At 35.7% G+C, this 17,041-nt stretch overlaps 2 protein-coding genes and 1 pseudogene across 3 annotated transcripts in view; 1 reads left to right on the top strand and 2 right to left on the bottom strand.

Annotated features, from left to right (window-relative positions):
* dok6 (docking protein 6) overlaps nt 1-1,779 on the top strand; it is a 77,172-nt gene extending 75,393 nt beyond the window's left edge. The window contains exon 8 of the mRNA XM_016446036.1: nt 1,661-1,779. Coding sequence (XP_016301522.1) covers nt 1,661-1,779 — 119 coding nt within the window. The remainder of the gene's footprint in view (nt 1-1,660) is intronic.
* Nucleotides 1,780-4,540: 2,761 nt separating this feature from the next.
* Nucleotides 4,541-12,622, bottom strand: LOC107657817 (CD226 antigen-like). 2 transcript variants are annotated; one of them, XM_016446067.1, is made up of 6 exons: nt 12,534-12,622; nt 9,784-10,110; nt 9,280-9,636; nt 8,607-8,703; nt 7,973-8,027; nt 4,541-4,802 (listed from the first exon to the last, which is right to left on the bottom strand). In XM_016446067.1, the coding sequence occupies exons 1-6, from the start codon at nt 12,598-12,600 to the stop codon at nt 4,776-4,778; spliced, it is 930 nt and encodes a 309-aa protein (XP_016301553.1). In that variant the 5' UTR covers nt 12,601-12,622; the 3' UTR covers nt 4,541-4,775. The 2 variants fall into 2 exon arrangements, with proteins under 2 accessions (XP_016301553.1, XP_016301552.1); XM_016446066.1 differs by having other exon boundaries at nt 4,750-5,523.
* A 502-nt stretch (nt 12,623-13,124) lies between these two features.
* LOC107657791 (rotatin-like) overlaps nt 13,125-17,041 on the bottom strand; it is a 90,383-nt pseudogene continuing 86,466 nt past the window's right edge.

The raw sequence follows: 17,041 nt of genomic DNA, 5'->3' as shown, positions 1-17,041 counted from the left end.
ATTTCTTTATTTCTTATTTTATTACTGACTGCTTACTTGTTATTTTTTATTCAATTCAAAGTTTGAAATCAAGCTATCTCGTGCTACTGCAACAAAATTACCCCACTGTAAAATCAAAAATACACTGAGTGAGCAAAAATGTGTGAGATAGCTAGTTATAATGGTAATTAAATAATGTTTACATATGTATAAAAGCCTACATTAAAATCTGTCATATAAATTGGTCTCTTCATTAGACATTAGCCTACTGATTGCCACCATTGATTGATAATTTTTTTTAATAATATTAAAAATATCTGTATGACATTATATTCTGCAGTTCTTCCCTGCTGTACCGAATATCTATACTTTTCAAATTATCATATCGACGTTAGAAATTCAAATATTGTGACAAAATTAATTTTGTAGGGTGCCACAAGTTTGTTAAAATTTCCAAAGGGTGCCGCGACTTAAAAAAGGTTGGAAAACACTGTTCTATACTGTTATATCTCATTGATTTAAATACAAGCTATCGGTATTTCATTAAAAAAAAAATTCCCTTGTGTGTGAGCTCTATATAAGCCACGAAAGCCTCATATATCAAACGTGATACTCAAAATAAATAAAAAATAATAACAAAAAATACATAAAGGTTCAATAAAATGTTTCATTAAAAATAATATAAATATAAAATCTGACTAATTTCATATGTAAGGCTTTACAGGGTTAAGCAGACTAAGTGATTGGAGAAATCTGGCATAAGTCTGTCGTTTCACTGGACGTTTATGACATTTTGATTAAACATTATGAGGTTAAAAAAAATAAAATGTATCCATGGATGAATTGCTCACAATAAAATCTATAACATGCATTTACAAAATAGATAAAATGAGACCGTTCAATTGAAACAGAACAGTCTCATTTCCTCTTGTTCTTTTTTGCAAGACATTGTGTAGTGATATCTGAAAAGCACAAATCCACTGGAAATGCTATGCACCTTTAGCATACTATTCTCAGCTCTGATTTGGGACGCACTAATTATTATTTAGGACGGATAGTTTGCGAATTGGGGACAGAGAGCTGGCGCAGGACTCGGCCCTCTTGTTTAGCTAAAAAAATCTTTTTTTTTTTTTTTTTTTTAAAGAAAAGCAACCAAAGGAACAGTTCACCCTAACTAACCCACCCACCCACCTGTAACAAGTTACAATCTTCCATGCAATACATGTACGTTTCTCAGAAGCGGCTCGGTTGGATTGTAAATAAAGTCTGTCATTCGCTCGGTGAGCTTTTATTTGTTCGAGTCAGTGCTCTATATATGGGCTTGGGATTGTTAAGAAACCTACTTGGAGAGCAGGTATCCTCGTCTCACCCTGGATATTCTACTCCTCATCCATAATTGATCACACAATCACCTCAAGAAAATCGAGTTTAGCCATCTTCCTCTCCTGCGAGCGTGCCAAACACTGATAGGTGGAGAGATGCCAAGATCTTTTTTCCGTCTTGTTTGAGGAGCAGTGCGATATTAATGCACAAAGGCGATCAATGCTGCATTCAAAAGCACAAGTTAATCGATGCACAGAAACGTGTTTTGCCGTACAGTTCTTATTATCTTTACTCGAATGCCGTTTGGAATCAGTGCCGTGTCAATAACATGCGTTATGATCTCTTTGGCTTTTTTAAGGTACGAGCTTGACTATGACACTCATTCCACGAGCGCAGACGTTTCAAAGCTTCCTTTCCGAGCAGACGGAGGAGGAACGGAACCAGGAGCAAGCAACAGCGGCCTCTAGCGGCTGCTAGAACAGTGGGTATACTAAGAGCCTCTTTTTGTACGTTGAAAAAAAAAAAAAAAGGCAAAAAGTTGTACCATAAGCTTTATTTTCCTTGTGTAGTTTAAGACGAATGTACTTTCTGCGGTTATTTTTCAGATTTACTGTAAATATTAATGCGCTGTAGCGCTTACACAACAAGTTTCTTGCATTTTTGTCTGTCGTCGTAATGGGACACCTACTTAGATTCTGTCAAACAGTATCTGTTTGTGTTTTAGCACCCTGCACTTTTAAATTAGAGCTTGTTTTGCACTTTTGTCATTTGCTTTGGGGTTCATTATATGCAGCCATGTTGTCTGTAGATGTGTGCAGTGTGGTGTTTTGGGGGAAATGGAAAAAAATATAAAATATATACTTTGAAAGGGATAGTTCACCCAAAAATGGGATATTCTGTTATCATTTACTCACTTTCCAGACGTGTGTGAGTCTTTTTTTCTTCTTCTTTGGAACACAAATATTTTGAAGACTGTGCTGGCTGCTCTTTTCCATAAAATCTGAAAACAATTCAAAATGACACAAAAGCATGGGCTATATCATAACAGTGTCCACAAGACATGATTCTGAATATTCTGAAGCCATACAATAGTGTTGCGTGATGAACAGACCCAAATTTAAGTCATTCAGCGGAAATCTTTTAGCTCGCTTTATAAAAGTTGTTATTTCTAAATTATGAAAGAATAACCATTTTTTTGAGTCAGATCTTCTCAATGAATCTGTTGATCTAGTTCACAAAAGCAGCCTGAATGATTCATTTAATCTGGAGTCAATTATCTGGTCACAGTGGACCATTATAATTTACATTTTTGGATGAACTATTCCATTTAATCATTTCCCCCAAAACCTAATTTTATATCAAATTACTTTCTGAAATGTGTCTACACACTGGACGGGAGGTTCGGTTAATCTGAACCTTCTCACACTGCAGAAGAAGTGCCTTCAGACTCTTAGACTCTGACTCTGGCTAGAACGCTGATTAAATTAACATCCTGCTAGCCATCCAACATGTTTATAACTGAATTACGTTTATATGTTGACACGGCATTTGTCTGAAAGCAGAACAAAATGTCTATTCTCTCCCTGCAAAGGAAAATGGTTTTCCAATAACTCTGACTTTAAAGGTTTCAAAGGTTCAAACAATCTTGTATAGATAGCTGGTGATAGAAGTGTGCACAGAAGCAACAATGCATTCAGTGCGACAATCAATTCAGATTTACTCATCCATTAAAATACCTTTAAATGACTGTTGATGTTTTGTCTCATTGTGCTAGAAAAACCTGTTTCAACCAGAATAATAACACAAATGATTATGTCATAACTCATGATGTGGAGCTAAAGGTTTGAGAAGCACGTGAAGAAGATGATCCTTCAGAAATCATTTTAAAATTCTGATTTGGTGAAACATATGAGGCAATAACAGTATGAAAAAAAAATCTTATCGATGTTAAACAGCTAAATATTATTGTGGAAACAGAATTTGTAGGCCTACTTTCAGGATGAATAAAGTTCAAAAGAACAGCATTTATTTGAAATAGAACGCAATTGTAACACATCATAAATGTAACATTAATAGTAATAAATTATAGTAAATCCAATATTTTAATCAATCTAATATGTTGATTTAGTGCTTAAAGCTGCAATACGTAACTTTTCTGGTTAAAAATAAACAAAAATCGGTTATTAGTATGTATAAGACACCAGTGTTCAAAACTGTCATCTTACTTCAATTTGCAAAGGTAAGCTTATAATATTGATTTATAATTTGAGGTGTAGGGTCTGATTTCGTGGGAAATTGACGCTATTTGTCTGTACGTGGATAGGTCACGTCTGTAAACAGAAGAAAAAGACTACAAGACTACTAATGCGTGTGTGGAACGTTTGCTCAGAACAGTTGCTTAGAATCTGAACTTGAACCGATGGCTGCTTTTAATCGGTAGAGTTCTAAACAGCAATCATCGTTGTCATTTGGGGATTCATATGTTGTCAAAACTAAGAAACCTCAAACCGCGGAAAGTCAGCAGTCAAAAAGAGAAAGCGACAGAGGCCTGTACTAAAACAAGAGTAGGCTAAATATCGCATGACTTTTGAGAAGTGGCTACAACGCCAAGATATGAAGGGATTAAATAATGACCTGCTGAACAGGTAAGACATTTCAGTGACTCAATAGGTAGCTCACTATCATTAGAGCACTTGTTCACTTGATTCAGATAGGTATCTAAGAGATCCGCTCTAATGTCGCCATCACATATTCATCCGCGCAGTAGTGCAGAAGCATAACCCACGTATATATATAAAAAAAGAAAGTCCGCGAGTAACTTGCATTTTAATGTTTCAAACAGAGATGGCGATAGAGAGGCAAAAGTTACGTACTGCAAATTTAAACATTTTTATTATCACCATCAATATTGAAATAAGTTCTGTTTAATATTGTTGTGGAACCATGCTTTTTTAAGAAAGTTAAAATGAACCGGATTAATTTGAAATAGGCTAGAAATGTTTTGTAGCCTAATATAAATATATTTACTGTCATTTTTGATCAATTTAATGAATAAAAACAACTTACTGATTCCAAACTTTAGATGTAATATATTTTTTCCCCTTAAGAGTTGTTCCTTAAATAGTATATGAAAAAAGAAAAGCAAAAAGTCAACATTAAATGTTAATTTCTTTATACGAGCCTTAAAGAACATATATCTCCAACAACATCATACAGGCATAATACAGTGTCATGAGGCCAAATCCCATCTCTTTTAGAGTACCAAGTATAATTTTTGATTTGTAGATGCATCAAAATGTGATTTATTTTATTCCTGTACATGTTAAGTGCTCTGTGCTCAAACGTCACATCTGAACTTTTGAATGATCTTAATCATTTAAAGTCATTATGTCTCACAAAGCAAATCATATTCCGCCTGTAAGCTGAGCATTGTCAGTTCACCTATGAATAATGGAGCCTTCGTATCCTGGTTTTCATTCGTGAGGCTGGTACTTCCATTTCTGCAGAGAGAAAGCATTCAGACCCAAACTGAGACACGAGACAAGGATGTGATTTTGAGAAGATTCATCCACTCAAAAGCTCTCTGAGGTCCAATCATTTGTTAATTAGAGTCACTCAAACTAAAGTGTTGCTTCGGTGTCTGCTCAGAGCGACTGTGCTTGGCTTATATCTGGCTTTGATACAGTCCAGAAAGCTTCTTAAGAAGATTACCTGTCAAACTGACTTCACAGAGGAGCAGAGAAGACATTTTCCACAATGTGGTCATGAGCAGCCAATATCCAGCACCATTACGCAATCGAAATACCATGTAATGTGGGTTCTGGGCCAGGCTTGAAAGGTTAATGTAATGATGAAGATGACGATGATGGTGGTAGTGGTTCATCAGATGACAAATTATATGCATGGCTCCATTAATCTTCTGCATTATTAGGAATTTCCCCTCTGATCCATCCATTAGTATTCAGGTGCAAACGCATTTCTTGGCACTGGTGTTTGGTTTATGTTTTATGGTTTCTGCTGTTCGGCTACAGCTAGCTTTTCAACTAGTTCCAGTTTTTTTCAGTTTTAACTCTGTAGAATGGTAGTATCTCATCTCTTTTGTTTCTGTTTTTCATGAGCTCTCACTATCTGAAAGTTAACATATATATCTTTATCTCTTGCCCCACTTCTGGTCCCCTTTTTCATCCTGTCATAGGCACAGCCATGGTCATATGGGTTACGCTGCCATAGAAAGAAAACATTCAGTGTGAGTTATGAATGAAAGAAGAATTAGACCTACTGCACTGCATCAGTGACTACGTTTACATGGACATCAGTAATCTAATAATTTACCTTATTCTAAATAAGCCAATATTATGATTATGGTGTTTACATGAGTGGCTTTTAGAATATTCCTTTCGTGTTCCCCTACGTGTTATAGTACATAGTTAGAGTAATGGCACACGTCATTACGTCCCACGTGACGCCATCCGACGTCCCCTCCGGAATTTCACATTTAGTTCGTCTTCGTGATGATGCCATGTACAGTTTTGGGTGTTTCATTTTTAATTTTATGAAAGCTTCAAATGCAGTTAATTATTTGTACGTGCATACAGATGATGGCGGTGTTGAAGCTCTTTTATTTGCTGTCAAACGGTTGAGCACTGCCGTGTGTGTATCCTGTCGCAAAATGCGGCGAAAAGTCCTACACGATGGTAATAATGTGATTAAGGTGTTTACATGTCTATTCTGCACTTCAGTAATGCGACTAAAATAGGAATACTCCACATGTCTTAATTCAATTTCTGTTTACTTAGATTATGACTTTAGCCAGATTAAGGTAATCAAAAATCTCTGTTTACATGGTAGATTCTTAATCAGAGTATTGTGTTAATCGTATTAAAATCAGAGTATTGTTGTCCATGTAAACGTACTCAGTGTTAAGGGACTTTTATTAGTGGTAGTTAATAATCAAAGACACATTTAGCTCAGGCCTGCTAGGACATGACACCACTGTTCAATACAATATTATAAATAGGGATGCACGATATTATCGGACTGATATCGGAATCGGCCGATATTGGCTTTAAATGTAAATATCGACATCGGCCCGATATGAAAAATTATGCCGATATGTCTTGCCAATAAGAGGAATATGTTAACTCGCATGTGCTCAGGGTGTGCTAGTGATTAGATCATGTAAGCAGTGTGGCTCATTCTTGAAGCAAAGTTTTGGCTGAATAGTGATTAGATTCGCTGTTTTGGATCGCTGCATTTAATCAGTGAAAGCAGTACAGAATGACGCGTTCGTGTATGATAGAGTAAACCATAATAGCACGTGCAGTTGCAACAGCTGTAGCCTCCCCCAGGTCCTAATACCCATTCGGTAAGGAGTTTTAATCTGTAGGGGGCGCTGTTGGCCTACTTCTAATTAAATTAAAAGTAAAATAGCCTACACAAATAACATTTAGACGGTGTTTCTGATTAAATAAAGCAGTAATTGATGTCATGCATTTTTTTTATTATGTTTTGATTTAAAGGTCAGAAGCTATAGCTTATATGAAAAAAAATCACAAACATGACACTTGTAAATTAAATCATTTTATATATACTGATTTATTCATTAATGTGTAATACGTTTTATATTTTAAACAAAACATAAGCTCTAAAAGATTTTCAGAATTTTTACAACTCTTTTGCTTTAGACCATCTACAAATGTTAAATCTTAAAATAAAATGTTATGGTTAACACTGCATCTTTCTGGGGGAAAAATGCAGTGTTTAAAATAGTTTTTTTATAGTTATTTTCAAAGCTTCAATGTACGGTCAAAAAAAACTTCATTATTGTTTATTTAATTCTAACAAATAAGTTATTGTTAAAAACTAACCAAAATTAAAAATATTTTGCTTATAATTTCTGCACAGGAGAGACTTGGTGTTGTTTCCAAACAAAAGGAAATATATCGGTATCGGCCAAAATAAGTTGAAAAATATCGCCAAAAATCCAATATCGTGCATCCCTAATTATAAACATTATAATAGAAAATGCAAAGTGCAGAATTTCTCTAAACTATACTGTGTAAAGAAAAAATGAATTTGGGAGACATTGGAAATGGATATGAATATAACAAGTGGTATTTTTGCCTTGCAATTTGTAGACATTGTTATTAATGAGGCGTCATGGGTTAATCCCAACAATGAAATATGGAGGGTGAATTTCATGAAATATGTCCAGGTTATACTCAGTGTTGTTATTATTAACTAAAAGAAAAACTTGATTCTAAAGCAAAAAATATGATTTTTCAGAAAATAGATAAAATATTAATGTTAGAAAACTTTGTAAATGTTGCAGTCACAACAAATTTGAATTAAAATAAGTTCAAGTTAAAGTGCTTAAATTACTAAAACTGAAATTACAATAAATTAAATGTAAACATTATTATATTTCTGTTATATATTTCAGTATCGACCGGATTAGTGCATTATACTATAAAAATAGTCACACTATACAATTTTAATCACACTACAATTCTGTAGGAGTACTGAAGTACTGTGACCAAAGTAAGTCACAATAATCATTTTTGAACACCTGATTTTGTAGTGAAATATGGACGTGGACATTTCCGTGGAAGATTCACACAGCAACAATACATGCTCAGCTGTGCGGAGCAAAACTGATTGACATATTTACCTGTCTTTTTGCAGGATGCAGTTTGATTCTGTACTCCTCTCTCTTCCTTTTCATCCTGTGAAAACCAGTTTAGAAATTGAGTGACGGTTTTCTCTAGATGACAGACATTAAAGGCCACTTAATCATTTTATTAAGGAGCTGGAAAGCATACACTGCAGTATAGAGATAACCTCGCTTCACTGCAAAATAACAAACTGCATACTCAGTGTAAAACTTAGTGAGGCTGGCAGCAAGTGTGTTGACATATGGTGAAGGCGAAGAGGGGATGGGATTTCACAGCTAATTATCTGAGAGACCTCTTAACAGACAAGCCAGATGCTTATAACTTCATACCTAATGAAAGCTATGGGAAATGCATTGTCCTTCAACCTTCAATCCAAATTCAGTCACAACATGCGCAGAACACAAGTCTGTGCTATTATACCAGCAGTGAATCTGTTTGTACTGTTTTTTTGGTTATGTTAGCCCTCATAATTTCCACATAAAAATTGGGAAATGATACTTTTAGCTGTTTATCACCTGCTAGGGCACACCCTATAATAACAAGACATCCTTACTCAAGTACTCAAGGTGGTTTGAACTGCTAGTGTAAAAACTGCTGGGCGTTTATGAATAATACAGTCTTATGACACACCTGTTCAGCCACGTCAGTAATAAAATCATCAGAAGAGCGACACCAACCAGCCCTCCTCCAATATACACATACAGCATGTGATGAAGACCCCTAAAATCTGAAATGAGGGATAAACACAGGCATTAAACTTCAGCTATTAAATTATCCAAAAGTAAAGAAAAAATTATAAAACATTTAAGAACTGAGCTGCGGCAGGACAGTGTTGTAATTCTCAAAATAAAACAATGGAGTATGAAAAAAGTAATAGTTGTTGGCAAAATGTTTATAAACTCATGGTTTAAGTTATTCAAAAAATGGCTTTAATTCTTAGGGGTATTAACTATTCAGAATCAAAATTAAGAACCTTGAATACAAAATGACGCAATATTTTAGATTTTCGTTTTCTCAAAATCATTTCATTTCTTGTTTTTCTGTGCTTTATATATAAATCTTGTATGTTAGCCTAAGCAACAAAAATTATGCCATGCGTGGAAGCTATCATCATTTCTAATTTATCTCTTTGTTTTAACATTTTGTGTTTCATTTTTTGCATTGAAATGTAGTGAATATAAATTAATTGGTTTTAAAGTCAATTGAATCTAAGTTTCAGCCCACAATTGATTTTTGGTCCTTTGTAGAAAACAGTCTGGTTATCTCTGCTTTAAATAAACAGATAGTTCATCCCTTGTCCTACCTTGAGCAGGCAGAGTGGTCAGCAGGACTGTGGTGGACTGGACACCGGCATCTGTGCTGAAGTTGCAGCGGTAGAGTCCTCCGTCTTCTTTGATGATGTTGGTGAGGTGTAGACTGACCTCCATAGCATCACTGCAGTTCAGTCGTCCTCTACTGTTGAACTCGCTCAGCTCCACACCATCTTCTAGCATCTGACACGTTGCTATAATATTACTACTGCCCACCTCAGTATCCAGTTTCTCAATGCTTACTTGGTAAACCTCACCGTTATGGACATGGTCACATCTAATGGTCAGGTTGTCATACTCTGTGACCACCAGCTTAGTGTCCGTTTGAATAGAGAAGGTGGTGGTGATTGCTAGAAAAAAGAAAAGTAGGAGTCATGTTATACAAGATCTTTAACATTGGAAATTTGTAACCTAGTTAGCTATTTTCACTATAGGGTTAAACCTGTTGGATTACCATGTCTGTAACATGGCGAAATATAAATATTTTCTTCATTCACCTGCTCTTTCGACAAATGTGTCTTTGGTCCATGAACCCTGAGGATAAGTCTGCAGAGAGCAATGATACTGGCCGATGTCACCCTCAGTGACGTTCATTATGGAAATGCTGCCGTCCATCTCTGTGGTTTTCAGAAACTCCACTCTGCCGCCATATGATGGCTCAAAGTTGGTACCATACTGAGGATGATAAACAGCTACAGGTTTTGAAAGAGACTTTTTAGTCCAAGAGACCATAATGAGCTGGCCAGTCCACGGACACAGGCAGTCCAATATCATTCCATCCTTCAGTATGACTTTTGATTCTGGGGCTTTCATCTGAACAGAGCCTAGAAGAACATTATGAAAGTGCAGGAAATCAGACAGAGATAAAAATGGACACAAAAGAATACAAAATCATCTAAAGGTACATCATTTCAAGTGAACAGATACTGGTAGAGAACGTCAGGGCTCACACACACCTTCTGACCAATACTTCTTTTTTTTCTGGGCATTTGCAATTACTGGATTTTGAAATTTAATACTTTTAACTCATAAAAAAAGAAAATAAAAAAATGATTATTTTAGAAATACTTTACTGTTCAAAAGTTTGGGTTCTGTAAGATTTTTTTTTTTATGTTTTTGAAACAATGCTCACCAAGGCTGCATTTATTTGAACAAAAGTACAGTTATACAGTAATATTGTGAAATATTATTACAATTTAAAAAATATATAATGTATTCCTGAGATGGCAAATCTGAATTTTCAGCATCCATTACTTCAGTCATCAGTGTCACATGATCCTTAAAACATTCAGATATGCTTTTTTTCAAACGGTTCAAGAAACATTTCTTATCAGGCTTTAAAACAGTTGTGTTGCTTAAAATTGTTTTTTTTTTTTTAAATAGATCGCTCTGGTGGACATTCCTGCAGTCAGCATGCCAATTGCACGCTCCCTCAAAACTTGCGACATCTGTAGCATTGCTGTGTGATAAAACATTTTAGAGTGGCCTTTTATTGTGGCCAGCCTAAGGCACACCTGTGCAATAATCATGCTGTCTTATCAGCATCTTGATATGCCACACCTGTGAGGTGGATGGATTATCTCGGCAAAGGAGAAGTGCTCACTAACACAGATTTAGACAGATTTGTGAACAATATTTGAGAGAAATAGGCCTTTTGTGTACATAGAAAAAGTCTTAGATCTTTGAGTTCAGCTCATGAAAAATGGGGGCAAAAACAAAAGTGTTGCATTTATAATTTTGTTCAGTGTATATATATTCTGATTTGTATCCATTAAAAATTACGATTCCATATCAAACATAATTTAAAATATTAAATATATTTCCAGGAAGTATTTATTGTACCTAATAAAGTCGTATGTACCAAAATACTAGGGCTGGGTAAAAAAATATCGATTTCTCGATTAGTCTAGCCTGTCAGGTAATGAACGGAACATTGTAGTGCAGCTCCCATCCAATAAATTGCAATAAGCTTTGTGATTTGTTGCTTCTGATATGAAACAAAGTCTCAGATTTCAAATTCTGTCCATTACAATACCATTCTGTCTTATTACAATATTAAAATATTAAATGCCGTTTTGGCGCTGTTTAATGTGGAGTGACAGATCGCTGTAGTAGCGCCTCGGGTAGAAGAGCGAACTGATCGTCTCCTCCGCTTTAATAGCGGTTACAGCACGAAATAAACATGAATGAACATCCGAAGCCATGTTAAAAGAAAGAGTACAACTTATCCCGTATCATGTAATCACTCAATCAGTGTTTCAACCGCGGTAAGATGACAATAGCTTGTAAACAATGTCACGTATCACATTTACCACAGAAAAACATTCGATGAACTCTTTAGTCAGTTAGAAAAATGAACTCTAGAGGAGCATTTTGCTAAAAATGCACCATATAACGCATTCTTTATCTTGTCTAATTTTTTAACTGTTATTCAATATTTAATTTGTTTGAATAAATTCAGGTTTTTGTGACAACCACCATTTAAATATTTATATTTAAAAATATGAATTGGAGTAGAAATATAATTAAAGTTAAAGTCAGTATTATAATTTTAATGTTACAAAAAGTGTTTGTATATAAATCAGCAAATTTCAGCCTTCCATATTTATCGCCTCTCAGGTATATTTTACAGCATTAGTTGAGGTTTTTTTTTCCTTGAGAAAATTTGTCATGCCCTGTACCCGATATACATCCAAAATAATCGATATTTAATCGAATTGAAATCGAATCGAATCGCAAGCTTGTGAAGGATAATCAAATCGAATTGTGAAATTTGTGTCAAAACCCAGCCCTACAAAATACAATTGCTGGTGTGGCTTCTGTCACCATGCACCTTGTTTATTGAAATTGCAGCAGAAGAACCTTATAAAGCTAAACATTAATGGTTAGTAAACTGTATTTTGTACTAAACTAACAAAAATTATACAACCAACAGCCACAAGTACAAACCAGTTACTTTCAATGTAACCACATATTCTCCTTTCCTTTCCTAAAAGGATTATAACAAATCTATCAGTTATTACTTTTTCTTCGTTAAACATCTATTGACATCATAAACATTTATATATTCACTCTATCAGCATTGAAAGTCAATTCAGTTAATTTGTAAACAGGAACAGTTTATCATGCTAGAGAACAGCCATTCATGCTTGCGTCCTTTGATACATAAATTACCAATAAAGAACAATGTGCTACAGTTCAAATGTTTTTTATAAGCAAAAGTGTCTACCTTTGCTACAAACATTACCTTTGAGAAAACAGAGCTGCATCATGAGTACCAAGAAGTACCAGTAATCCTTTTGTACTGCCACCATCTTGCTTCTCGGAGACAAAATGAATACAGCATTGACGAGGACTGAGGCGACCACAGCACTTTCAGTGTTCAGCTGCAAGACTCTTCAGTCACATCCTCAACCAGCAGATAAACACGATTAGAGAGGAGGTGTTAAGTTCACCTAACTAGAAAGGGCTGAATTCTAGCCCACACACATTGTTTTTTTTTTCACCTGAAACTGAAAGAGCAGATTTAAAACCAATCTCTGAATTCCCCTATGATAAAATAAAAAATACAAAGGAAAGGAAAAATCATGACCTTATGTAATTCATCCATAAAGTGATGGTACACCCAAAAATACAGTGTGTTTTACAGTGCATGTGACCATTTTTGACAGTTGGAGAATGGAGAGATGTCTATTGTAAAACCAGTTCATTTATTGATTTGCTACAAAACAAAAATATACAAAAACTATTAAACAAACATATTCCATATTTTACCAAAACATAAATAAACGTTCACATTATTCGGTGACTTTCATGATCTCCATCATTAGAGGGGCACTTAGGAGCTGAAGATGTGTGTGAGATTTCTCAGGCACTTCAGAAGATAGACGTTCAGGGGTTTGTCACTTGTCTGCTCTTCATCTATATGAACAAACAAACAGACAATTACCTCGAATTCTCAGGAAAGATCCATTCCTGATGCATCTACTGCTGTAGTACCATCAGAGAGTAAAAATGAGAGGCTCTACAATGATCAAACTGAATATATTCCCACCTTTCCTGGCAGACATGTATGCCTCTTCAACTTTCAGTCTGATGGAAGGACACTTCAAAGTGGCCTTTGCCTTTGTAAGAGGAGATATGCAGAATGGGAAGATAAAGGGTGAGCTGGATCACACGTGGGAGATGACAGACTCGCATGTAATTTGTGTTTATAAAATGATCATGAATAGCGTCTTGTGTCGCTGCCAAAGAACTATTGCTTGATTCTAGTAGTACTATTTAATATTTCTCCTAATAGTTCATTAACTCTTTGCAAAAACAAGATGCCATTGAATAAATGACGTTACCTTCTGATTGTTGTGCAACAGAGTCCAAAGCGCAGAAGCTCCTATGGTACGCAATTCTGATGAGCTACTGCCCAAACAAGAGACGAGCAGCTCAACAGCTTTATCTGAAATATATAATATTTATTTAAAACATGTTTATGCATTTATGTAATACTTTGTAAAACACACGTACACATACATTATGTATATGTATATATATACATACATAGACTTCCGTACCCACTGTATATATATATATATATACATATACATATCTTCATTTTCATTATGTATAATTTTATATATAAAATCATTAATATAGCAATTATAAGTAATAAAAATGACATTTATTGGTAGTGTGTATTTGCGGTTTCATGTGCACATTCACATCAGGTTAAGACAAACATCTTATTTCCTTCACTTTCTATAAAAAGGAATTGAGTGGAAATGTTGGTTTGATGTTTAAAAGCATTATCACTTCATTGCGGCTGTTATGACACATCCGGATTTCAGTGTTTGTGTGTAGCAAGACTTACATGTGTGTAGTGGTTCATTTTTACACTGGCAGTGTCAAATTGATCTTAACAGACTAGAGTCTACATCACAGACCTACCAAAAAACAAAACATTAAATAATAAATATAAAAATTATTATTATTTTTGGCGGGAATAGGTCAATATATCAGCCATGCCAAATAATTATCAAACGACATTTGGCTATTTTGTTAACCATGTTTGCTGAGCCTTATTAAATATTGGCATTGGCATCATCCACTCAAAAAGAAGCATGTTGATCAACCATTAACATGTGAAGCCCTGTAAATCCAGCACTCATACCGTTGACTAAGACTTTGGACTTGTTAGTGGAACAGAAGCAGATGTTGTGGAGAATGAGCAGGATGGTGGGTTTAGAGCTGGAGTGTTTGGACTGGGCCAGTCCCACCAGCAGCTCCAAAGCCCCTCTGAGCCTGAGGATCATCTGCTGTCCATCCTCCCCGAACGACACGTTCAGCAACAGCTTGAGCCAGAGGGACAGAGGCTCCGCCGCCGGACTGCCGCTTCGACCACCTGCCTTAGGCATGGGGAGAGACAGGAAGTGCTGCAGGAAGTTACTCTAGGGAAAACCACAAGAAAGAAGGTTTTGTTAAAACTTCTCTATGATATCTATTGGATATGCAACTAAAGGAGTCATAAAAGGATTTCTTGCTGGAGAGCAGAATTATTTAGCTATATTTACTGTATAGCCTGAAGTGTCTCAAAGGGTTATATTTCTTCCTCCCCTGAATTAGTGAGTTACCTTCAGCAGTACCCCTTTGCAGTCCCTTGAGATGGCCAGGTTGGCCAGCAGTGAGAAAGCCAGACTGTGGATGCCGCTGTTGTCAGGGGCAACCTGGGAGGCCAGTTTCATCACCCCATGCATCAGTGAATTTGTGACCGCAGTCTTAGGAAGAACAGCCTGAACTGAGCCTGAGCTACCACTGCTGCTGCTGCTACATAAAGCACTGCATGCTGGAAGAAAACAAAACAACAAAGAGAGAGACTGAGAGAGAGATAACTTGATTATGGGGAAAAACCTAAAACATATACAAAGAATTAGAAGAAACTAAGCAACTATCTCAGAAAGATAATATCACAGTGTTAACTAAGGAAACAAAACTGATCAGTGTCGCTCTTGTAAAGGGCACCTTCCCAAACCCTGAAATGAGGACAAAAACATTATCAGCCATTATTAATATACATAAAAGAAAAACCGATAATTTTGACCCATACAATGTATTTTTGGCTATTGCTACAAATATCCCTGTGCTGCTTAAGACAGGTTTTGTGGTCCAGGGTCATATACATATACACACACACACACACACATATACATATGTATACATACATACACAGAATATGTATACATACCACTGTCCAAAAGTTTGGGGACAGTAATTTTTTTTAATGATTAATTATGAAATTAATACTTCTATTGAGAAAGAATACATTCAAACTGATCAAAATTTAAACAATTTAAGAAATAAATGAACAAATAAATGCTGTTCTTTAGAAAATTCTATTCATTAAAGAATCCTGAAAAAAAATGATCACAGTTGCCACAAAAATATTAATCAGCACAACTGAAAACTTATAATAATAATTAAAAAAAAATGTTTCTCAAGCAGCAACTCGGCATATTAGAATGATTTCTGAAGGATCATGTGACACTGAAGACTAAAAGCTGCTAAAAATAAAGTTTAAAAAAAAATAATAATAGAAAGTTTTTACAGTTTTTTTTTTGTCCAAATAAATGCAGCCTTGGTGAACATGCGAGACTTCTTTCATAAACAAAAAAAATCTGATTTCTAACTTCTGAATGGTTATCATCTTTTTGTCCCCTGTGGTGCTGCAAAGTAGTGCTACAGGAAGAACTGCCGGCGATATAAAACCACACAAGCCTTTTCCTTTTTGGTTATCTATGCATCTTGTCTCAAAATATCACCGCACAGCTGTGTAACAATGAGCGTGGAAACTCAATGGAAACAGAATCATTCCACTGTTTTAACTATATATACAGTGGTGTGAAAAAGTGTTGGCCACCACTGTATATATATACGACAATAATATATATATATATATATATATATATATAAAACATTTCCTCCTGGTCTAACGATGCTGCATTTAGTTGTGTCAAACCACTAAATGTCTCACTTCTGGGTAAGTGGACTGACATATTTTGAAGAACAGCAAGACTGCAGGTGAATCATTTACCATGATCCCATATTATTGAGAGACCTCAGCGGGGTTTTGCTTGCCAAAGAAATCCAATATTAATCGGCCAGATGAAAGAATGAGAGTTGTGTGTTGGAGGTTAATGAATTATATAATAAAAGTGACACAGGACAGAATACGTTATTGAGGAAAATGTGCTGGAGGGCTGATTCCATAATTGAAGAACCAGCCTCATGAACTTTCAACATCACCTGCTGTTAACATAGACCTTGAGAAACACCACACATGACAGCATGCTATTGTAGCCTAGTGCTGGTAAGCCATAGTGACAGCCCAAATACACACACACAATGACATGTATGCGCACCCACACACACACACACACGGATGTATACGTACAGACGCCCATGCACTGCTGGCTCTTCACAGGTGTGTGAAGAGCCACATCCTGTCTCAAAGTACAGCTTTCCATGAGCTCAGATATGTGACACAGAGCAAACACTGTGCTCAAGTAAACACACTCGCAGACATTTTCATGTACAACTGTCAGTCTCTCTCTCTCACACACACAGAAACCGTTGCAAACGCTTTCATGTCTAACAAACTCACTCACACACACACACACACACACACACACACACACACACACACACACGTTTGTTTTTGTGAATTGCGGGGACATTCCATAGGCGTAATGGTTTTTATACTGTACA

Source organism: Sinocyclocheilus anshuiensis, unplaced genomic scaffold (assembly GCF_001515605.1).
Source record: "Sinocyclocheilus anshuiensis isolate Anshui unplaced genomic scaffold, SAMN03320099.WGS_v1.1 scaffold7, whole genome shotgun sequence".
Classification (NCBI taxonomy): Eukaryota; Metazoa; Chordata; class Actinopteri; order Cypriniformes; family Cyprinidae; genus Sinocyclocheilus; species Sinocyclocheilus anshuiensis.
The sequence above is the reverse complement of the archived record's forward strand: the minus strand, read 5'-3'. Positions and strand labels throughout refer to the sequence as shown.